The sequence below is a fragment of the Mesoplodon bidens genome, assembly GCF_964165515.1.
Source record: "Mesoplodon bidens genome assembly, chromosome: 6".
NCBI classification, from domain to species: domain Eukaryota; kingdom Metazoa; phylum Chordata; class Mammalia; order Artiodactyla; family Ziphiidae; genus Mesoplodon; species Mesoplodon bidens.
Genome location: NC_138162.1, coordinates 64,163,610 through 64,189,338, shown reverse-complemented (window position 1 = coordinate 64,189,338; position 25,729 = coordinate 64,163,610). Strand labels below are relative to the sequence as shown.

Sequence of the window (25,729 nt, the reverse complement as noted above, 5' to 3'; positions counted from 1 at the left end):
AGCCAGATACTTAATATTTTAGGCTTTTAGGCCATATGCCTCTCTCACAACTATTCAACTCTGCTGTTGTAGCACAAAAGCAATCATAAACATATGTAAATAGACGAGAGCAGCTGTGTTTCAAGGAAAACTTTATTAACAAAAACAGGCAGAGGAAAAAGAAGAAAAAAAAAACAGGCAGAGGTTCAAACTTATCCCAATGCCCATAGTTTGCCAATCCCTTCACTATACTATAATGCATTCCCTCCTAGAGAAGCTCTAGTAGCTTTTCATTAATACCACTAAATTTGACCTCTCTCAGTTTTTAAAACATTCTGATCTTAATCTTACTGGTAAATTTTTATTTTAATGCTTTTCTTATTAGGCTCAATCTACTTGAAACAGGTTACTCTTGGGAGAATATGTATAACCTTTTACATATTTTAACTACAATACCAATTATATCAGAAATTAACCTATAATTGAGATTCAAACCCAGGGAGTTTGGCTTTAAAGTCACACTCATGGCTAGGTCACCTCACACAGTTGTTGTGGGAATTAAAAGAAATAACACGTGCAGAAAAAGTACCTTGTCGACCCTAAATGACTCTCTAAATATTAGCTGCTATTGCGTTAGAACTTTTGATCTGGATGTTTTGGGTGACCATTCTTTTGTACCTGGTCTTATTAGAAAGTAAAATTAAAATATGAGAAAGCATAAAAAAAGAAATTAATCTATAAATAAAACGTTTCTAAAACCATAGTACTAGCATACACTAAAGTGTGTGTGATGATGTCAAACACCTATATTTACAGTTCTCCCTTTTGAACTTTTTTCAGTTATTAGTTTTTAATTGCTCACTCTGTATTTAATAAGGAGAATTATCACAAGGCCCCACTAATATATGCAACTAAGCAACAACAGTAAATATCTTCTTTTAATTAAACACAATGACCATGTGTATAAAAAAGATCTAAATACGCAGAACTTAAAGACCTTCTCTCAATCGCTCTCTTATTACAAAATTTAATTGTATGTACCACCACCGAACTTGTTATTTTTAATAAAAAAGATTTAAACAGTATAAAATGATATAAATAGGAAAGAAAACACCCTTCTCCATCAGGGAATCTATTCCTTCTTCCTTCTCTCTTCCCTACCGGTTTCCTCACACGCACCCTTGATCATACTCTCTCTCTCTCTCTCTCTCCCACACACAACACACACACACACACACACACACACACAGGGCATTTTAAAAACACAATCTAAGTCCAAATGACACATAGGATCAGGCTCAAATACCAGTTCTACACACAAAGCACACAAGATATGATTCAGAAAACACAAAATCAGGTTCAAATCCCAGCTCTACAACTAAAACCAGTTTAATAATCACTTCCTAGCTTTTCATCTTCAGTAACTATTTATTCAACCTCTATTAGTCTGTTTCCATCTATAAAATGGGGGAAAATCATACCCACCTCATGTGGCTGTAGTGAGCATTAACGTGAGAATTAAAATCACACGCCCATAGCATAGTGTTGATATACAGTCAAGCCTTAAATTCCTAGGTGATGCTATTACCACCGCCACCACTAACACCACCATTCTGGGCAAATCTTGTTAACATCTATTGTAGTTCCTCTACAAAATGGAAAAAGCAATGCCTCAAACGGTGTATGTAATAACTTTTTAAGGCATCCTGCAAATTCGTCTTGTCCTTTCTCTCAAGAACTTAATGTTCCTTTGAGAACCTTTAAGAATTAAACTAGTCTATTTTTATTCCTGAGAAGAAATAAGAAGCTAACATTTTTCACTTTGTTTTTCATTACTGTAGATATTTTTAAACCAATATATTATTAAGAGATCTAATATGTCACTTTTTAAAGAACTCAAAACTAATAAATAATCATAAATAGATGTGGTTAAAAGGCAATGTCAGAACAGGGTCCACTTTCTCAATTCCAATATATTTTAAAATGCACCAATTTGAGAGTTTATGTTTGTTGTTTTTGTTTTCAATTTTCTGCACTTAAAAGCACCACATGTTAATAACTGTATAATATAGTTGCTCTAACATTAGTTGATATAAACATTTCTTACCAAGTTATGCTTTTTTAGTGGAAGAAAGTAATAATAGTGGCAGAAAGAAAACATCAGTGCATAGCAAGTAAGAAGTTCAGTGTAGAAACACAACTGCAGAAAAAGCCAATGATTATCTTCACCAACACAATTGTTAATCCTGAAGGAAAAAAGGAGAAAGAAAAAATATTTCAAACTTTAATGTTAATTTTAGTATGGTAAAACTAGAGATAAACGCAAACACACACAAACTTCACATAAAGCACAAACTTCATATGTGTTTTACTTCACGGAGGTAAGCTAAAGTCACTCAAACCTAAAAGCAAAGAGTACATAAGATACGACACAAATATGCCACTTCACATTTGTAAAGCACATTCTACTTTTTAAAGAAGTCCTGTATATGATTCCCCTTCAACTCAACAACAACCCAGTGAGGCAAGGAAGAACAGATGGCAGCCTCCTTGCTTCACTGATACAAAAAAGGAACAAAGGAGTTAGGACAATTGCCAGAGGATGTACAGTTAGGAGAGACAGTGGTCAAGAGAACAAGAACCCTCTTCTCTATACTGCCCTTCCACTGCAGCATTCTAGCTGTGCAGACCAATTTGAATGATGTGAAGTAAAATAACTTAAACCTGCCACTCTGATATACTGCTAAGCATTCACAATTTTTCTTACTTTTAAAATCTAACCTTGGTTCCTGAAAATAAACACATATTCAAAAGTATTTATAAATTCTTAAAGCTACATTTCCACCAATATAACAGTGAACCACAACTAGGAAAAAGGATTAATGTCATAATCCCAAAATATTCAAGATTAATGCAAGCTATTTTATTGTTCCAAGGTTATTTATTGTACCTAAATTTTCAAAATATTTTACAATTCCAGCAGAAAACCCTAGTTCAAAACTACAAATTACCTTTCACAAATGCTTTCATTTCAATATAGCATTACACTGCCACTATTTGAAAAAATAAATAAATAGGGTCAAATTCCTAACTTAAATTGTTGTTTTAAAGGTGTGCTAACTATTTTTTTAAATCAGATATATAACTGAACAGAAAACCTGGAAGAGGCATTTCTTAGACTAAAGAGTGCACGCTTCGTAAACAAGAAAACTTCCTGTGTTTTGTTATCTGCAAGCAAGGCTACCAGAGAAGGGTGCTTCTGTATGCACTCAAAAATACTCTTCAATAGCTGTTGCTTGAAAGATGACTTATACTTGCCCCATTCCTTTCTGTCCCCCCAAAATTTGAGAAATAACTGCTATGATCATGGCATTCTTCTTAAGCACAGAACTTTAAGAAACACTAAGATAATCTATATGTAAGAGTTCTTTTGGTAGCAAGTTCCTTGGAAGGAGTGATTAGAGCCAAAAATAGAGTAAACCTTGAGGTCATCAGAGAACTGACCTCCAAATCCAAAGCTGTTAAGCAGTTAAGATAATGCAATTTCTGAAAAAAATTAAAAATTCTCCTTGCTTCTAGTTTATACTGTACATTTCCCTCACTCTCTGAATATCTCAGCATTTCTCTATTAGGGAATTCAATCACATAAATCCCTAAATCTACTCAGGCCCCCTGGTCTACCCTCCCTTCCTATGCTCCAGCTCTTTGTACTTTCACTCTTCTTCCCACCAGTGTTCTGAGAAGGTGACTAAAACTATGGAGGCACAAGGCCTAGGAACAGAGAGCTCACCCCAATCTTAGAATTTTGGTTAAACAGCACCTTATTTTGTCACCAAGTCAATCTTTATTCCTTGAAAATAAATAAATAAATAAAATCACTAATCTATATAATACCAAAACAGTTCCTAGTTGATTATTTTTTAAGCTTAAGCTATTGCATTCACTTAAAAGGAGGTATCAATATCCAACCAACTATCCTGAACATTTATTAGATTTTTAATCAGAAATATTACTCTAAAAAGTGTATAAAATTGAGTTTTTAAGTGTGATTATCCCTTACCTGAATACATGTTTTATATAGCTTTAAAAAATCTACTACTATTGCAACTGTAAACAGAACACTGAGGTTTGTAAAATCACTTGAGAATTAATCTGTTTAAAGTCAACGCACATTTTTTCAACACCAACTGTATGTTATATACTAAACTATCCTGTTGATGGAATTTTCAACTTTTTTACATAGTAACAAAGTGCTTTTACTTTTTCTTAATCTCAGGAAATTACCTTGTATTTAAACAATCAGTTTATAGTGAAAACCAAATTCTTACTAAAAGCTTGCTAATAATAACTTGTGTTATCAAAAATAAGGGAAACTCTAAATTGATTAGCATTACTAGGCAAAGCTAAACTCTACGCTGAGTCAACCTTAGATAAATGCAATTATAAATTTAAGAAGATTATTACGTAGCTAACTTTGCATATATGCATGTATGTGTGTACAAACATAAATATATATGTATATAGATATATTTATAAAGTGCTACACCATACCAGTTTAAATATTTATACAGAGATCCCATGCTAGGAAAGCAGAATTAAATACAATATCTTTTTCACAGATTTTTGTGACAGCTTTGAAATGAGATACAATGAAGAACTCTCACAGCATTTGTTTTCAAAAATTCTATTTCTCAACTGAACATTTTCTTTAAATATTACAAGAGAGCCCCCTATTGACCAAAAATGTTGGCAGTTCAGCAGAATCAGCTAACTACCACTTTTTACACATCCAGCCAGCATGTAATATTAATACCTATTACCAATTCATAACACTGAAAAAGGCTGAAAGTGGGTGAAATGAGGTATAAGGGTATCTGAAATGTGTTACTCTTTAATTAAACAAATTGGAAGGGAAATACAAACAATGAGATGTATACGGTTTATTACAGTTAGAAACAATAACAGCTACTATATTTATATTTAAGTATTTTCTATGTCAGATACTATACTGAATGCTTTACATACATTGCCTCATTTAATAAAACCACCTTAGTTCTTTTGTTTATTTGGGTGCATGTTAATTCTTAGTTTTCTGCTCTAATATCTCCTTGTGAGAAAATATAGGATCTCTGGAAAAAATGACTTTGGGAGTTGACAGAACCATATGATCAAATAAAGGGATCTTCATTAAAAGGTTTTCTTAAACTGTATAACTCTAATATAACCTTTGTTTAAATCTGCTAAGTACTAAGATTTATTTTTTATTACCTTTTTTTCCAAAAAGTGAATTACTTATTTCTTACCACGGACAGTGATGATCCATTCTTCTAACACAGTGGCCACAGCGGCTGCAGTGATGGGAACGCTTTGGTCTCATCAAATTACACTTGTTACACAATTCCCAGAACTCCCTTTCTAGAGAAGGAAATTAAAATCCATTTAATAAAGGCACATGAATAATGTTGAAATTTAGCAACAAGTGTTTAGAAGAGTTTATAGGAATTCTTCGATATATATGTCTAAGTCTTCAGTGTAAATGTTTGCCAAAAATGTTGCTGCTCTATTCTATGCATATTTTATTTTGTACGTTTCTAATTTTAAACACTATAAAAATAAGACACTATTAATAGTCAAACTAAGAGATAGAAAACAACATATTTGAGTTTAAGCATATTGTTGTAAGTAAAATTTAATGACAAAATCCCGAAGTACAACCAAATTATTACATTAAAACAGAATTATATTTAAACAAATTAATTTCTAGAAATTTATTATCTAAAGGCTCTAAAGAAGAAAAAATGCTGAGTATTGGTTTAATAGATTAATAAGTCAAAATCAATCGTATGATATCGTAAGAAAAACAGAGATGGCATCCCCCCAAACTCCCCACACGAAACCATTTTTTAAAATATTAATGGATTCATTTGGGAATGAGATAGGGTTGGAAAAAGATTTCAGATGGCTTAAAGAGGTACTAGAATAGTTTCAGAAGTGAAGAAGATTACAAGAAGATTACTATTTAACAGAAATAAAGGAGTTCTTTACAAAATTCTATCCTACCACCAAGTAGCAATTTCCTCTAGTCTGTTGTGAAAGAGCACACAATTAAGCTTTGTGCTAAAAACATGAAGTTTACAGGAATAAAGGGAAAAGTCATTTGTTTTCATTAAGAACTGCTCTAATTAGATCCATAAAAACTCTATGGGACAGTCATCTACCAAGATAAGGCAATTGTTATATAGAACATATCATTTTAATATTTCTTGAAATGGAATTTTTTTATAAACATTCTTAAACTTTATATCACTTATGGAAAACTATATCCTAACCTCACTAAAAGTATGGGCATAGTAAAATTAACCTAACTCCAATACTCAGAGTGAGTATTAGTATATGCAAAGTGTGACCTAGCACACAGTAAGTAGTAACTAAATCCTTGCTAAAGCATGAAAAGTTTAAAAATTTTTTAAATGAAAGATTCTAAATATAAGTAATAGAATTGTGGGTAGTTTTCAATTTTCTAAAAAGATACCCTATTTTAATTCCATTATTTCTAGTTTAATGGCCAGAAGTAAAATCAATATACTGGAATTTTATAGTAAAGTGTTAGAAAAACATTCTGCTACAAATGTCTCTGAAGAAATCAATAAAGTATGAATAAAAGCTATATCAAATCAACTGTTCATTCCAATAATATGAAAGTTGAGAAATTATCTTTTACATTTAAAATATTTCACTTTAAAATAAAATTCTCTTCCATTTCTTACTTACAATCCTTATTTTAATGAAAACATATTACATGAGAGGGCAACAATATTAAAGCTTAATTTAGGTACAATTAAACTATGATAATTTAACTGTTAGTGAAACAGAAATATTTCATATGTAGCATAATACCAGGTCACAAGCATGTCACTTTTTTTTCCCCCTAAATGTTAGTGGATGTTAGATGCTCCCAAATATCCCAATGTTAAAACTTTGAATTCACATACTACAAGGAATATGGTCAGGAAGGAGACTCTCTTCGATGAGCCGATTTTCATTAAAAGACAACATGAAAACTTTATGTTCTTAAACCAGCCCCTTAAAAAATAAATATGGGGTATTCGCTATTGGCAATTTCAGCACATAATACTGCAAAGAATAAATTATTTATTTCATACTTAAAATGTTGTATCCTCAGAAAAGAGCGTTTGGCTAGAGTCAGAGAAAGACTGTAATTCATTCTGTAGTGTAGACTATGGTTGGCAAACTACAGTGAACAGGGAAATCCAGGCCACCACCTGTTTTTGTGTGACCCATGAGGTAAGAATGTTTTTTACAAATTTAAATGATTGAAAATGATAATGATCATAACAATAATAATTTGTGGTATATAAAAATCTTGGAATTTAAATTTCAGTGTCTATAAATAAAGCTTTATTTGAACACAGCTATGCCCGTTCATTTACATATTTCTATGGCTGCTTTTGGGCTACAATGACAGAGCTGAGGACTTGTGACAGAGACCATATGGTCCATAAAGCTCAAAATATTTGCTATCTGGCCCTTAACAGTACAGAAGAATGTGTTGACCTATGGTCTGGAACATAAATTTGTTCAAAGAAAGGGTATGAGCCATTTAAGGCTCAATTTAAGATGTAAGAATCTAAAATGAAAAATACAAATGAAAATGCACATTTTCACACACAAGTACACACACACATTTATGTTTTTAGAAAAGAAAAAAAATCACTATTTTTAAAATCCAGAAATTAAAGTAGCATCTATGTTTTTGCTTTGCAGAGCAAGAAAAAAAGCCATCCATCTTAACCTACCACCCTATGTATCTATAAACCATTTCTTAGTCTTCTCCCTTTTTTCTTCTTCAGGGTTTATTCATGTCCAAATAGGATCTTAATGACTGATACATTCTGGTGTCTGATGGTCACCTACAAGACTTTTGTACTACCCATCTAACAAAATAAAATAAAAGCCTATGGGAGACAGAATCCAACTGCTAATTTATGGTAGCTATAGAAGATAAAAAATTAACAGATACATTTTTTAAAGGAAAGAAAAATCAAAACATAAAACAAATAAAAGAAAAAAGGTAAACTCTATAAATGATAGATGCTCTTTAATGTAAGGTAAACAGCATCTCATTGTTTAACAGGGAACCTTATTAATGCTGTAAATGCATGAATGACTATAAAGCAAGATTTGGTTTGGTTTATCCCTCAAAAAGGAAGGAATCACCTTCTATTTGAGTCTTTTAAAAGACTCACATATTAGAGGGCCTTTTCTCAATTACTATATCTCAAATCACAAACTAATGTTTTGGGGAGAAAAATATAACTTGAAACTACAAAAATCAATACAAGGGTTGGGTTTTAACAGAGGTTTTCTGACAGAATCGGTTGCCAGTGTAGCTTTATAATAATAGCAAGAGACTTTGGAAACATTAAAATGTGATAAATGAATGCATGTTTTTTTGGTTGGGCAAATGGGAACTCTTCACTGAAGAAAAACAAGCCAAATGTCAATGAGACCAGATATAATGCAAATATCCAAACAGTTGGCAAGACGCCATGGTGTCCTCCATCACTGGAGTCTGTAAGCTAAAGGTAACACAGCAGTTTCAGGTGGATTCAATCTGACCCACAGGTATAATCTGTTTGGTATTTATTTTAAAACAATGCTTTAAAAATTTTGAATTAGTTACCAATATTTTTAAAAATCATGAAATGTCTCATAAAAATTGAGATTCCATATTTTCTCTTCAAAAACTGTAGTATCTAATAATACCAGGCCTGTATGACTATTTCACTGTAGCTGAACAGTGCCACTCCCTTTAGATAAGATATGAGATTTTCAACATAAAATAGTTCCTCCCTGGCCCCTTTCACTGATTTGCAGTATCTGACAGATGTAGGCATTTGAATGTTTGACCACAGCAAACTAAAGATTTCATCAGAAATGAGTCCTGAGTTAGGAAAAGCCTGCTTCTTTGATTTTCTGATAACATTGGGTTTTAGAGTTGAAGTAGAAAATACATGTATCAATATTTTAGAGAGCCTTTGGTTTAGGCTAGTAGAGAAGAGAAATTCTATACAAATTACAGAGTGCCATCCTCCCTGTCCAAACACAGGTACACGTGTGCGTGCACACACATGATAACTGCTAAATGACAGTGATACTGCTTCTATAAATTAATAAAAACTAAATATTCAAGATAATTTTCAGAAACTTCTACATAAACATCAGTGTCATATCATTCCCACTTAATCGTTAAACTTGCAAGACCAAGTAAGCCCCAAATGATGGATCTCAAAAAACAGTCGGAAACTAAAGGGAGGCTATCTAAGTGACCTAACAGTTAATCTAATTTTGGAAAGAATTACTACATTGGTTCCCAAACTTTGTGACACACTAGAATCACCTTGGATCTTTCAAAAATACGGATACCTGGCTCTCACCCCCAGATATTCTGATTTAATTAATATGGGATGTGATCTGGACATTGAGGTTTTTTAAAGCTCCCCATGTGGTTCTAATGTACAGCAAGTTCGGAAACTACTATAAAAAATTTTCTGGTTCTATAATGTATAACAAAGACATATAAATTTCTTTCTAGAAGAAAGTACAGCGAGTTCTCAAAGCTTACATAGCAAATGATGGAAAAGTGAAACTTGGGAAAGAGGGTAAAGGAGGTTTACTATATCTGGCATGTAATAAAACAAGCAATACATTTGTAATTTTTTGTGTGTTGCCTGAATGGTTACTATGCAATAAACTGACCAAAAATTACCTTCGTTGACACTAGAATAAAAGGCTTTCAAAATTTTCACTGAATTGTTCGAACTTGAAGAAATATAGGTAATAGTATTATAATACTACAAATATTTAAGCAATATTATATCAATAATATCATGAAGTGGCACCATCAAAAAATTCCTTTAGGGCTTCCCTGGTGGCGCAGTGGTTGAGAGTCCGCCTGCCGATGCAGGGGACGCGGGTTCGTGCCCCGGTCTGGGAGGATCCCACATGCCGCGGAGCGGCTGGGCCCGTGAGCCATGGCTGCTGAGCCTGCGCGTCCGGAGCCTGTGCTCCGCAACGGGAGAGGCCACAACACTGAGAGGCCCGCATACCGCAAAAAAAAAAAAAAAAAAAAAAAAAAAAAAAAATTCCTTTACTAAATAAAAATATAATTTCTCAGTAATTATATATCATTCAACAAATACTTACTTAGCAACTATTACTAAGTGACAGAGACTATTTAGGCACTAAGGATACAGTACTGAACAAATGAAGAAAACAACACAAAGAATCTACACCCTCACAGAGGTTATATAGATCTGGAGTGGGAGGAGGGAGAGACAAATAAATAAACAAGTAAAGTGAAAAGGAGAGCCAGAGAGTGGGGGATATGAGGAGTCAGCTAAGATTTGTGGTTTTAAATTGAGAAGTCTGGAAAGGAAACAATTGAGGAAAGACTTGAAAGTGGCGTTACATGACATATATAATTAATATACTAAAGGCAGTCAAATACATTAATAAAGATGATAATTCTGGCATTGTAAAACTGATAAATCTGAAGGGTACCATACCTCCATGTGGGATCTTTGGGTTCTCAGGGAGTCTTCCTGGATCAGTTATTGAGGCCCTCACTAAGGCAACCAGACAAAATATGGCAATGCCATAGAATACTTGGAAATAAACAAACAAATAAGTAAATAAATAAAATTAGTATTTACCCTTCAAAACATTTTTCAACAAGCATATCTAAAGGATAAATGTATATTTTAATTAATACCATCAGGATAAATAATTTTCAAAAATAAGATGGAAAGATGATTAATTCATTTCATTCATCAAATAATACTGCCAAGAGGATTATCTAAAATGTAGTAATTTTAAAGTTATTTTGTATAATAATAACTGATAAACTTGTTATAAACCAGATTCTTTATTAACAGAAATTCCCTACTAATATTGGTATAAATGAATCCCTTTTAATTATTACATGTACTATATTTGACAGAATCGAAGCAGCATTTTTAAACCTATGCTACAATTAAACTTTTTCATTAACTCTAAGTGGCTAGCTTCAAAATTACATTGGATTAGTGATGTTCAATTGCTCTTTTCAATAGATCTTAAGATAGTTAATTTGAAAATAAAGAATCTAGAAATTTTTGTGTTTTAAAATGAATAACCAGAAAAAATAACAGTAAAGGAAAATATATTCATTCATCATAATTCTACCTTTTAGATGAAAAAGAAATAGGCATTTTGTTGGGGGGATAAAGGTACTGCACCTGTAACAGGAAACTTAGTTCAAGTGCTAACTCCAGGACCGACTGCATGGTATTGGTCAGTTTTATCATTTGTAAAACAGATTATACTTCCCACAGCTCTTATGAGATCAAAATGACAGAATGTACATGAAAACTATAAATGTCCTGTACATGTAAAACATATCAGTTCAATCTTATTCTTTTAATCATACGCAAACCATCACCATTAAACTAAAGGAGAAAATAATTATCCAGAAGTTCAAAGTATTATCATAATCAAAATCATAATCAATAATTTTTATATCATGAAACTTTTTCAACAATGTGTATCATAATCATTCTTAAAACTCCTTCCACATTTGCAATAAGTATATAACAGAAACATTAAAAATACACACAGACCTACATAAATAGCACTATTGTGCCAGTCTTTTATTAAACAAAATGGTCTTTATATATTTTGTAGAGTTAGATATGAAGATATCACACTTATCTAACCCTGCAAAATATATAAAGGCCATTCTTTTTTAAAATGTCCATAATTTAGTAAATAACTTCATATTAATAGCACTGAATAATATTAAAAGGAAGGTTATTATAGTGGTATTTTACTCCAAAAACATTCACAATGAGAAAAATCTTTAATTATCCAAAGAAATAAATAAAGATCTAGAAACTTACTTATTATTAATATGCCTGGAATATGTCCTTCTTCATAGTGAGGAAAGAGGACAATTTTGGGAATTAAAACAAAGTTGTATAACCAGACAAAGACAATCAAACCCATGCAGCACCAACCATGTGGGTCAACAACAAAGTGAATCCGGAGACCCATTTTGCAGTCCTATGACTGCCTGCCAACCCACAAGGAAAGATGAACCTAAGGAAAGGGAAAAAGAAAAAATTACTTATATAGGAAAAATTATTTGAATAAAACAAAACTACCTTTTTGGCAACTATAAAACGACACTTAAATTTTCTTTCTATGTATGTGTGTGTGTGTATATATATATATATATATATATATATTTTTTTTTTTTTTTTTTTTTTTTTTTTGCGGTACGCGGGCCTCTCACTGTTGTGGCCTCTCCCGTTGCGGAGCACAGGCTCCAGACACGCAGGCTCAGCGGCCATGGCTCACGGGCCTAGCCGCTCCGCGGCATGTGGGATCTTCCTGCACAGGGGCACGAACCCGTGTCCCCTGCATCGGCAGGCAAACTCTCAATCACTGCACCACCAGGGAAGCCCTCTATGTATATTTTTGACAAAATAGAACACTTTGTAAAACAAAGGGAAGTTTCAGCCTATTAAAATTTCACCATAAGCTTCAAATAATTTAATTTCAATTTTCATATGAATTGCAATCATAGAGTATAAACTGGCATTACCTTCTGAAGTTAAACACAAGTCTGCCATTAACTCAGCCATTCCACGTGTAAATTCAAGAGAAATGAGTGCACATATTCACCAAAAGATATGATTTAAACTACTAAAAAGTTTTGTACATAAGACTAACTGATGGCAATACAAGTCAAAAGAGTGCTCATCTTGTGGTGGGAGGGGTGTTTATTAATTGGGAAGGGAAATGGGGGAAACTCTGAGGAGTTAGAAATGTTCTAGATGTTGACCTGTTGCCTTACAGATATCTACATATGTAAAAACTCACTGAACTATAAACACTTAAGATTTGTTCAATTTAATTTAATTTTAAACCACAACAAAATGCTTAAAAATCATTTTGAAAAATTATAATAAAAAGTGAAAAGTAATTACAAATTGCCAAAAATACTTAAATTCATGGAATGAAGCCCAACTAATATTACTATCAATTCGAGAAGACTCCTGCTTAAATGGGGCTTTTTTCAGTTCAGTATTAACAAAATGCTAATAGGCCTCACAATAAGAGGCTTAAAGTTAAGATACTTCTACATATGGTATTTAAAAAGTGACCTAAAATATATCCTTACTTTAGTAGCTATAACTTATAAACCTTAAATAATAAATTACTATATGAGATCTAGGGGGCAACAGTTTTACATAAAATACAATGGAATAATACAACAATACACTAGGACAATGTTTCTCAAACCTATAAGCAAACTGGAATCAGTTGAGGAGCTTTTTAAAAATACTTATTCCCAGGCCTCATTCCAGATGTACTGAATCATAATTCTTTACAGAGTAATGCTCAAAAACCTATAAAATGCTCTAAAATGCTCCCCAGGTGTCTCGATACAGCTGACTGGTATCCAGGAACCACGGATCCAGGAGCTTCACTAAGACTTCAACGTACAGCAATGAGCTGAACTCAGTTCAACAAATATTCATTGAGCCTCCACTATATACCTGTCAGTTGCTAGACACTGTAGATACAATGATGAATAAGACATGGTCTTTGCTTAAGGAACTAACAGTCTAATTGGGAAAAGAGCCATAAAATTACAGGGATGTGGACAAGATCTTACTATAGGCACAGAAAGATGGAGACTGATTAAATCAGGGCAAGACCCCCTGCCGGGGAGTGAGCTGAGTTCAATCTTAAAAGAGTACAAGTTATCCAAGCAAAGAAAAGTGACAACAATACTGCAAACAGAAGGAAGAGCAGGAGGTAGACAAGAGTAAAAATTGTAGTAGGTATTACAAACTGCCATGATAAATCACAAACCTTTCAGTGGAGAGCAAGTGGTAAGAAATAAAGGGCTATATCATGATGGATATAAAGATGCCATTCTTAGGCACTGGAAAGCTACTAAAGCAGGCGGGTAACATAATGAGGTTTATATTTTAAATAAAGGATTAAAAAGCTCTGGTGTGGAGGATGAAATTAAAGACAAAGATCATTTAGGCTAAGAGAAGGCAAAAGCCAAAATTAGTTTTGGAGAGATCAGCTGAAAAAACAGAATCAAACCAGTAAGCTTCTGGAGGATGACTCCCAGATTTCCAGCTTATATCCCAGACTACTTCATTCTAAGGATAATTTATCATCAGTTGAAGAGCCTCAGGGTACTACCTTTTAGAGGCCTTGCCAATGTTCTTTAAAGTTACAAAGCTACCAGGACAAAGAAAAAAAGATTAAGGATTAATTTTAAAAGAATACCCCTATCCTGTTATCCCTAGAACCTGGAAACACTGGGACAGCAGAAAAAAAGACAAGAGCTCAAACTCACCACCCAACTCTTTAAATCAGATATGGTCTCAGTTAGCACTTATGTATGAATTTTAAAATAGGAGTAGTGCCTAGGCCTTTAAAAAAGTAAAAGTTGAACTTCATCACCTTTTAATTTAAAAATTAAAAGACCTATCAGTATCATTAAAGTGAGGAAAGTCACAGAGGATTTAATTTTCTAGGTATGATTATTTTAAAAGCTAAATGAACTCAAATACAAATGACAAGCTATCAACATACCTAAAAAGAGAAACATTAAAAAGAATGTTTATTTTTATAGTCTTGCCAACCATCAAGTGCTAAAAGAATGACAGAAGGCTCTGTCTCTCAACATGTTCAATATCATTAACTTCATGTACTTTCTTTCTTTTAATGTTTCAGTTCCATTCACGACTAAAAAAACAGACAGTGAATTCTAGTAACTATACAGAACAGAGTAATTTCATTACTTATTTCTAAATGTATTAGTATTAGAAACAGAAAAGCATACAGGCCAGCAAAACAAGTAGCAAAATTATCAAACACTCATTTGTTTTTTTAAACTCTATTTTTATTCTCCTCTATCAGAGAATAACAAATTTTTCTTATCACAGCAAGAGTTCCTCACAACAGAAACTATAAATGAAAAGTATAGTTAAAAATGTGTCTGTTTTTCCTGGATATAAACATACACAGACAACAAGCTCTAAAAGAACAAGCATCCCCAAGGAAAAGTGCGCTAAGGAGAGAAAAATAAAACAATGAACAAATAAGATGTTGAATACTTTTTTAAATACCTGAGTAGTGAAAATTAATCCACATAATCCTTACAACTAGATTGTAGAGAAGAAAACAGTAGCCTTCCAAGAGCTCCAAATCAGATTACAACCAGAAAGGTGTAACTGGTAAAGTTGCAGGATCACTCCACTCAGTTATTATCTACCAGGCGTGGCTCACGGCTGAACAGAAACTATTACACATCCTGAGCAACAACCAAACTGAACACAATGCTGCTACTCAGTCTTAAGGGTGGCATCTGTAAATACTTTCATCAGCTAGAGAATCCAACATATTAATCTGTATATTAGTTGGTAAGCTCATAACTCCTTGATGTAACTAGTGGACACACTGGTATTTCAACATTTTTGAAGATTGATATCTGGTAACTATACTTGAGTGCTCTCACTTCATTAATGATGTAAATTACTACAGCACGACTTTTTTTTTTTAAAGAAATTATAACTCAACTCTAATAAACTAGACTAGTAAATATTCACAATGTTCAAACTACTCTGGTAGGAAACCACCTTTCCCTTTTTTTGCCTTTTCAGGCAACAAAATTTCACCACATATTTTCCTCAGGAAGAATACTGAAGTCACTATGAAAAGAAAGTGACAGAAAACTATAACACCAGAATGCAGATTTTTAAAAATGATAAAAGTGAGCTAAAATAATTTACAAGAAATGGAGCCAAATGAATATCTCTAAACTTGCAGTTTTATATGACTCGCCACCTCAGCCAGTGGTCTTATTATTGTTCCATGAATATGAAAAATATATTCCTTCTCTCATTCCTTCTGTCCAAAATGCCTCTACCATTTTGTCTACTCTATTTAAATTCAACTCATACTTCAAGGTCAATTTGAATCTCACTCGCCATATGAAATTTTTCCTGGCACCTTAGTTCACAGTGATTCCTCCTTCTCTTCAAAATTCCAAATAAAAAGCAAAACTAGTAGAAGAATATAGCAAGTGGTTTTATAATCTTAGAATGAGGAAGCTCTTCAACAAGACCCATAAGCCACCTTTGACCACATAAAGATTAAAATTTCTGAAGCTCAAAACACACCAGAAACAAAATTAAAAGACAAAGCATCCCTGGAAAAAAAGAATATACCATATGACTAGTAAGAGGCATACCAAGTAAATACACAGAGAGGCAATTCACAAAAGAAAAAAAAAATCCAGTGGTTAATCATTACTGATTAGGAAAATGTGAAATCACTAGGTATTCATACTGACAAAATTCTAGAAAGACAGGTGACACCCAATGTTGAAAGGGCAGAGAGAAAAGGACAATCTCATCCATTGCTGATATGCATGTAAACTGATAAAACCATCTTTGGAGGGCAATTTGGCAGTGTCTATTAAAATGTCAAACTTTTTGACCCAGCAGTTTTATTTCTAGTAATACCTACAAAAGTATTCATTAGAGTGAACAGGTATATACACATACAAGGACGTTCTATATAGCACTATTTGTAATCACAAAAATATTGCACAACCTAAATGCCCATGTAGAGGGAAGGAAATGGTCATATACTAGAAATTATAATACATCCATAGTGTAGACTATTTCCAAGCTACTGCAATTTTTAGAGAAGAAAAAAAGGAAGTAGATCTAGATTTGCATATGGCTACCCACGCATAGTGTTGAGTGAAAAGAGGCAAATTATACAGGCAAAATCTATGGTGGGGAGAAATATCCTAACAGTAGCTTCCTGGAGGGAGGGGAGGATAAAGACGAACTAGGAAAAAGCATAAGGGTACTTTCTGGGGTGCTGATAAAGATCTCTATCTTAACACGAGTTTGAGATACACAGGTCATACATTTGTTGAAACTCAGCAATACACTTAAGATTGGTGCATTTCATGGTATGTAAATTCACCTTTAAAAAAACCCTTTAAACGAATAATGAACTCCAGTTAATGATACGGATGCTGTATTATTGGGGAGAGGAGGAAGGAAGTATGCTGATGTCTGCAATTTACTTTCAAATGGATCCCCCCCAAAAATGGACTGATGTGTGGACAGAGAGATGGATGAGTATGTGATGTAGTTCAGTAAAATATTAGTTGTAGAATCTAGGTGACGGGTATTCAGATATACGTTGTATAACATGATTCTTTTTTTGTTAAAAAAAAATATATGTATAAGTAATTTCCGTATGGGTGGAGGAAAACACATCTACCAAACTGTTAACAGCGGTTACCACTTGGCTGACGAAGGAAAGAGTAGTGAGAAGGAATGCTGTCACATTTTATGTATATATTTATGTGTTCATGTAAGCTTATTAATAGACATATGTACTTCTAAATTCTTCTCGACCAACTGAAAAATAAAGATAGCCAATGAGGTGTGGCTCGACATTACAACCTCAAACAAAATTTTTACTTTTAGCCTCTCTTTATCACTATGTATTATCCTTATATGAAATGCTTTTAAAATTAATATCTTTAAAAATGCAGCACAGAAGCATCAGCTGTAAAGCCATATAAGACTTATAATTCAGGAAGATGTTTCTGAAACTGGTATTATTTACAGATTTTTTTCTCTATGGAAAAAGCCTTATTTAAGAAAATGTGTAGTTAAAAGTTAGTATGAAAAATTTTATATAGACATAAAGTAACTATCTTTTTTTTTGTAAATGAAAGATTGTTAAATTCATCTAAACATAACACTTTAAGGATACTACGCCGCACAATTCAGAAACATATTCCCATTAAAATTAAATGCACTTACCACCTGCAAATTCACTGAGATGTGTTGTAATTTTTCTGGTACTTGCATTTAGAGGTTTTATCTTGATTCATTCTTTTTTTAAATTACATCCCAACAAATGGATCTCTCCTCAAGAGCAGTTCTCCGTGTGAATCTATTAATGGTTTAACAAATAATATCTCACAATAAAGATAAAAACTGTAAGCAACTAAATATTCTAACCGTAAAAATTTCAATTACAAAAAAAAGTTTAAATTTAGAAATAAAATGATTCAACTCCACTTAATTCTATGCTTTCATATCTAATCCAGCCAGCCCCCCAAAATCTTTATTTGATTACCACTATACATGAACATTATCTCTTTTGAAACCACTCAGTTCCCATAAAATCAAATTAGTATTACATGTCCAGCATTTGGGCTTCATCAAACTTACTGACCACAAATCACAAAATGACAATAAATTCTGAGGTCACTGATGTGACAAAATCTAATGTAATATCTATCAAGATATTAGGCCTGGAATATCTAATCACAATTGATAAACATAAAATAAAGAGTTTAAAATAGAAGCACGTATTAGTTTAAATGTTTTAAGGAAAAAAAGTTATCCTCCTATAATGAAACCATTAAGAGAATCAACCATTAAAGTTAGTTTCTACAGTTCAGGCTTAAACAATAATACTGTAAAGAGTTCTAGAAAACATATACTGATTCAGTATCTCACTAATTCAATCACTATCTATATTACTACGCCTTGGCACTGGTATAGATAAAAAAGAGACCATCCCTATTCTCAATAGAGACAAACCAGTAAACAGACATGATCAATACCAAGTAAGACAAAGTAAGACAGAGGGCAAGGGGGCAATAATGCATCTCATACAGGAAGGGTATTGATTCATGGAACTTTTCAATTATGTAAATATTTGTGTGTACGAGCTTGCAATAAAAAATTTATTTCTTTTGGTAAGTTACCATCAGGAAAAGATTTCTGGAGAGAGCAAAACTTGTGGATGAAGAATGGAGGCTCTTCTGAACAAGAGAGCAGAGTATGCAAAGGTATAAGGGCAGGCAAAGAAAATCTAAGTAAACTGAAATGACTAGAGTCATTGAATATAGAAGAATGGGATAAAACGCGTTTAACCTTTCGACCACAAGCATCTTTAAGAAATATAGTTCAGGACATCTGGTAATATATACACAGAAATATATGAGATATGTGAGTATATATTTCACATATATAAAATATATAACTGAAAAAGTTTAATGAAGTGATATTCACCCTGACTATATGTGACGTACTCTGATACTGTACTATTTTATTATATTTCACTTTACTAAAAATATATAATGCTGGTCACAGCCTGCTAGACTGATTTCATGACCTACAAGAAGAGAGTGATCTAAGAATAAAAAACACTGTTAAACCATGCCAATGAGTTTGGACTTCACCCTGAAGACAGTAGTTTGGAAAGTACTGAAGGATTAAAGGCAGAAGAATGCCATGATGAAATGTGCATTTTGGAAAGAAGAGTAACACTCTGAAGAATGAACTTGGGTGGATGCATAAAGCTCCAAGACTGACTATATGGAATAAGCTAGGCTTACTGATTATTCAGGTGAGAAATGAGGGCACATGGTAAGTACCCCAAAAGCAGTAACTTCTAAAGGAAGTGGGGAGGGGAGGGGGGTGAGGAAGGAACACTTAAGATAGGAGGTATGCTGGAAAAGGGCAGAATAAGAACTTAATGAGTAAAACAGATAGGACGTGGTAATCAATCATGCAAAGGGCAGATGCTACGATGACTCCCAAGTTTTTGGCTTAGGGTCTAGGTGAATGGTGGTACCATTCTCCAAGAAAGGAAATAAAGGACAAGTTGTGAGTCTGTTATGCATATTGCTTACCATAGCAATAGGAATCTATTTTCCACATCTGAGGATGTGGAAAAAAACATCAAAATCATTATCATTACATTTCCATTCCCCTTACAGACTTTTTTTTTTAAACTGTACTTTCTCCCAGGGTCACTTTTTCTATGGTCCATGACTGTTAGATTGTGAAATATAACTTGTTTATACTCTAACTTTCTAAGCTAATTTAAAGTGGTCTCTTTGGCTGCACATTTGCTTCTTAGAGACAAAATACAGAATGATTTAGTAAAGGAGCTGCTACTCTAGTGGCAATGAATGAATTCATCTTCTTCTAGAAAAGATCTCAAGCAGAATTAAGTGTGGTACAATGAAGTGCTCTGAAACATAGCCAAAGTCAGTAATTCTGCTAAGGCTATGACTCTAGGGTGGCTTCTTACTGTTGCAGCAAAACAGTAGTTTCCATCAGTAACATTAGGTAACAGCACAAGTCAACCATCCATGAGTCAAACCCTAGTCACTCACTGGCTTAAAATCAAGGAAAAAAATCCTACTTTACATTTACAGTTATCAGAACTACATCATAGCCATAGCATCCAAAATGAGATGAACACTTTATCTAGTTCAGCATCGCCATCACTGTGGAATCAAATCTCACCCACGTGATATAAAAGCAATTCTAGTCTTAAAAACCCAAGACATTTTGTGATAACAAAGAATATCTCAAAGTTCTATAACTACAAAATGTTAAGTATTTTTAACATTGCTACATCTGAGACTGCAATCAACAATTTACAGGGCAAACCAAAAAAAAAAAAAAAAATCCCCCCCAGGGTCAAAACAAAATGGTTAATATACAAATATATAAAAATTTAAAATACATAAAATTTAAACCTTATAAATGCAGCTTAAAATGAATCTTACATATTTACACAGCTATTTAATTTCTGATTTTATCAACTCTGAAAAATTGGTCAAGTAATTCTACCTTAAAATATCAGGATACAGCTGTCTTTAATAATTAGCCAAAGAGGTAATCCAATTTTTAAAACATCAGAGGTATTCAGTTTATTTCAATAGAGTAGGAAATTAATCTTATACAGACACTTAAGAGAGCCACATTCAAATTATGAAACAGTCTCTTATTAGCTTCCAAACTTCAGTTTCTTTTCAAGCTTCGGTTTAACCATCTCTAAAATGGTAATAAAAGTATCAACACACAAGGTGGTTGTCCTACTTAAAAGGGAAATTGCCTGGCAAATGATAAACACCTCCAACAATGGCAACTTTAAAGGGGCATTTGTGGGGGGTGGAGGACAGGGGGGACTAAAGATGAGTGGTACATCTAGTCTTACAAACTCCAGGGTGAAACAGTATTTCTGGGTCACCATCATTAAATACAATTTAACTATACCCAGCTGCCTACCTTCTCTAACACTGAAGTCTGAGAACTACTTGTCAGAGATGAGAAACCTCAGATAGTACAGTACACAGCCTTTTCCCTCGCATCACACTATAAGCACGTAGGGAGGTTGTATTTCCACAAGGTTGGCGTGAGGTCTCTTCAAGCAGAAAACCAAAAATAGAGATCTGATCTAAAATAGAGTGACTGAACTAAAGCCTGTAAACTAAATTTCTTTCAGGTAAAAGTGGAAGGACTGGGAAATTAAGCAATGAAGCATGGCAGAAAATCAGGATGTGATTTCAAAAGCTAAGGAAGAATGCAGAATTAAAGTAGGGAATTCTGACCCAATTGCTGAGTTCTCCAGGAAGACTCTGTTAAAATGTGGGTAGACAAAGTGTCAAAGCATATCAAACCTGTACCATCAATGGTTTCAAGGATCCACTTCCTAGAACAAGTCTTTAAATCACTATGTTCTGGGCAGAACTGAACATAAGCTGTTGCTCTTCTGTGTACCCGCCTCGTGAGTGAAAAAAATGTAAATTAATACCTTTATTAAAAGTATTGCACTACAACGACACACTTCTTCAGAATCTCCCAACAAAAAGCAAAAATAACTGGGAAGGTGTGTGATGATATGAATTAAAGACTACCAAATACTGTTTCAATCAGTACAAAATGTCTAGGCAGGACTTCATTTAGGAAGGTATGGGTGTGGGAAAAAGGACAGGACAGGCAAGGGAAGAACTGGAGTTAAATGCAGGGTAGGAACAGGAGGCACAGGTAACCTTTGCTCCAAAAACAGCACAAGGAAAAAACTTCAGCTACAGTAAAAGCCAGAAATTAGGCTCTGGCATCATTCCTGGGTGTGAATCAGACATGTTCTTCCATGAGGAAAGGCAAGCCAGCTACTTACCTCTATCTAGTACCCACTGCACCAAGAACAGATTGAAAAAAAAAAAAAAAACCACAAATCAAAAGGCTAAATTAGATTTCCTTCACACCAGGCTTTACCAGAGCAGACATGATTTAAAACCAATAACACTAAAAGAAAAAAAATCTCTCCTTGCTTGCTGAAGTTGAAAATCCTGCAGCAGGTAAAAAAGTTATTCATTCCATAATTACAGATAAAAGGCTTAAAATCAGAAGCCTGGTTGAGATCACAGTGGAGCACATTAAGTTAAAATTGAATGAATCAGTGAGTAGTAAAATACTAATTTTTACCTAACTTGCCCTTTTGTGGAAGTGGCAGCAACAGATAGATGAAGAGAGCAGAAACCTATTCAGTCTCTTAAATGGATCAAGTCAATCTACCTGAGAGGAAAAGCACAGGGAAAGAGGAGGCCTAAAAGGCAGAAGACAAACTTTGAAAATACCACATTTTTTCCCATGGTACATCAAAAGAGGGAAATAAGTAAATAATCTACCATCACTTTAAGATATTTTGGGGAAGGTAGCTACCATGGAGAGCAGTGCTATTTCATGTTTATTAAGATATGCTTTTTAAACTAGGCTAACTCAATTTTTTTGTTTTGTTTTGTTTTGTGTTGTTTGCGGTATGCGGGCCTCTCACTGTTGTGGTCTCTCCCATTGCGGAGCACAGGCTCCGGACGCGCAGGCTCAGCGGCTATGGCTCACTGGGCCCAGCCGCTCCACGGCATGTGGGATCTTCCGGGACCGGGGCACGAACCCGTGTCCCTTGCATCGGCAGGCGGACTTTCAACCACTACGCCACCAGGGAAGTCCTAGGCTAACTCAATTTACCAAAGATTCTTAACCAAAAATAGCACTACTCTGAGAGCGGCAATGGACATATATACACTACCAAATGTAAAATAGCTAGCTAGTGGGAAGCAGCCGCATAGCACAGGGAGATCAGCGTGGTGCTTTGTGACCACCTAGAGGGGTGGGATAGGGAGGGTGGGAGGGAGACGCAAGAGGGAGGAGATATGGGGATATATGTGTAGGTATATAGCTGATTTCACTTTGTTATAAAGAAGAAACTAACACACCACTGTAAAGCAATTATACTCCAATAAAGAAAAAAAAATCACTACTCTGATAATAAGCAAGACTGGTGTTTTTCCATTTTTTCTTCATGTCATTCACCTATATTTTTTACTGATTCAAATCAATACATCTTCAACTTTAATAAGAGGTGTTAATTCATTGATTATTCTACTACATGCTACGATGCCGTTTATACTTAGTGCATTTGAAAAGTTGAAACTGAGCCCTAATGTTCTACTAAAGTAATATAAAATGTCTTCATTCCTTAATATAAAAGTAAAACTGAGCTTAGGGAACAACTTCCTGGTAATAAAAATAGCTTTTCCTCCGCCTTCCCTGTTATGCCTGGTAGTACTGATAACGCCACTATGTAGCCTCCTACACTGAAAAAGACTTTATTGACTCACATTCAATTACAATTCCTGAAAAAAAGCTCCATGGAGACATTACTAGACTTCTAAATTCATTTCTTCACTAATACACGACATTATTTTATCCATAAGCTTTTCCACAGGTTCTGAATCAGTCTCTATGAATTAGAGAAATCAGGCAGTGAGTAAATAAGAAGTAAAAAATTTTACGATTCACCAGTTACTTCTTTAGAACATACCTGTTAAGCTGATGCTTACATGTTTGCATTTTTAAATGCTTAAATTCCTTTTTATTAAGTAAAACACCCCAGAGATAGGCAATGTGACACTGTTTTATTTAAAATATGCTCCAGTTCATTTATTCCAACTACGGCTTCGAAAGTACGTTAAATTTAACAGAAGTCACAACAGTTTGAAGGGACTTAATATAATCCTATTGTTTTACCTCCAAAATGAGGAATTCTGGAATAGTACTACACCAAATATTATTCTAAAAGTATGGAATTATACATTTTTGGTTATATTTTGATATAATTTTACTAATACTTCTTCAAGTAAATGTTTTAAAAGTAACTTTAACATGTTAAAGGGTCTTAAATTATTTACAAACTTAGCATACGCCAAGTAAGGATGGGAAAGCTAAAATAAGCTTAAAGAATTTATCCTGACTTCCTGGTTGTATAGATGAAAAATGGCATGGGTCACTGACCTACCCATGACCCCACAGCTAAATAGTGACAGCAATGGAACTAAAATCTAGTTTTTCTTTCCACGACACCAAATCATTTGGTTCCTTCTTTCCAACTGATTTCTCATCTCTTCAAAAATCTTTTTTGCCATGACAACTTAGCACACCTACGGCAAAATAAAGCATCTCTCTGGATTTTATCTTTAAAATAAATAAAATCTAAAGAGTTGGAAAGATTTAACAAGATATTACACCAAAAGCCTTTTAGTTCAGGAATGGCACATACTAAGCAATCATCAGATGATAATTATTATTACTTTTTACTACAAGGAAGGCAGTGAATTTTTCAAAGTACACATATTAGGCCTTGGATCCATTTGACAAATATTTTTAACCTGCATGCTTAATTATCGTTAGTTGTCATGATTTTATACTGTAACTTTACACTATGATTTATGACCCGCTCACAACGACCTTGATTCTTTTTTCCCCTTGTACTTTTATAGACTGCTATATTGCAATATTTTCAAGTAATAAACTGGTCAGGTTCTCTTAGCCCTAGAGATACAGACATCCTCCACTGACTCACAAGGGATCTTAAAATACGCTCCAAATACAGCTTGAGAAAGACCACAACTTTAAATAGACTCTCCAGTTAAAATCTAGCGGTCTGTTACAGTGAATGGTAACAAGTGCAAACTGCTGCCATCCATAAGCCATTTTCTTAAAACCACTCTTGAATGTGGGGGAGGGAGGCAGAAGGTCAGTAAAGGAGCAAACTATTTCTCCTCCTGCAAGTCTTCTGAAGCCTCACCCAGCGATCTGGAAATGAATGAAAGGCTGTGATGGCAAGGATAAATCCCAGATCCCTACGCAGGTCGCCGGGAGCGGGTACAGAGAGGGAAACTACAGTTCATACGCGAGAAACTCAGGGCACAGGTTTTTTTAAATTCACACACACACACACACACACACACACACACACGCACGAAAAACTACCCCAAATCATCGTGACTGGAGCACGAACGCACCCACCACCAGTTATAGGAGGGGCAGTTGGTGGGCGGCTGCAGCTCTGGCTGAAGATGCTGGGAGAAAGGCCAGGCCCCAGGCGGGCAGGGCACGCAGAAGACCCGGGGTTCTGAGCGGGAACGAGGGCAGGTGCGGGCAGGGAACAGGGCGCGGAACAGGGGCGCAGCCAGGGGCGGGTGGCCGGGCGCCGGGCTGCAGGGGCCGGGGGCGGGGGGGCGGCCGTGGCGTTCTCGCGCCTGCACACACTCACCGGCGCCGGGGGCTCGCCTCTCCCCGCCGCTGTTCTCGCGGCCGCCGGCGGCTCTTCCCCCTCCACCTCCGCTTCTTCCCCCTCCGCCTCCTCCTCCTCTAGTCCCGCCGCCACCGCCCAAGCCGGGCTGCGCTCCCCTTCCGCTTCCGGGAGCCAGAGCGCCGGGGCCGGCGGGTTAGGTGTGCGCCGCCCGCGCGGT

At 34.7% G+C, this 25,729-nt stretch overlaps 1 protein-coding gene across 2 annotated transcripts in view; it reads right to left on the bottom strand.

Moving 5' to 3' along the window:
* ZDHHC21 (zDHHC palmitoyltransferase 21) overlaps positions 1-25,719 on the bottom strand; it is a 62,190-nt gene extending 36,471 nt beyond the window's left edge. For both annotated transcript variants that reach the window (XM_081236883.1, XM_081236884.1), the window contains exons 1-6: positions 25,531-25,719; positions 17,928-18,060; positions 11,940-12,138; positions 10,569-10,667; positions 5,283-5,394; positions 2,087-2,225 (exon numbers count right to left, since the gene is read on the bottom strand). In XM_081236883.1, coding sequence (XP_081093009.1) covers positions 2,087-2,225; positions 5,283-5,394; positions 10,569-10,667; positions 11,940-12,093 — 504 coding nt within the window. In that variant the 5' untranslated portion in view covers positions 12,094-12,138; positions 17,928-18,060; positions 25,531-25,719. The remainder of the gene's footprint in view (positions 1-2,086; positions 2,226-5,282; positions 5,395-10,568; positions 10,668-11,939; positions 12,139-17,927; positions 18,061-25,530) is intronic.
* Between the last annotated feature and the right edge of the window lie 10 nt (positions 25,720-25,729).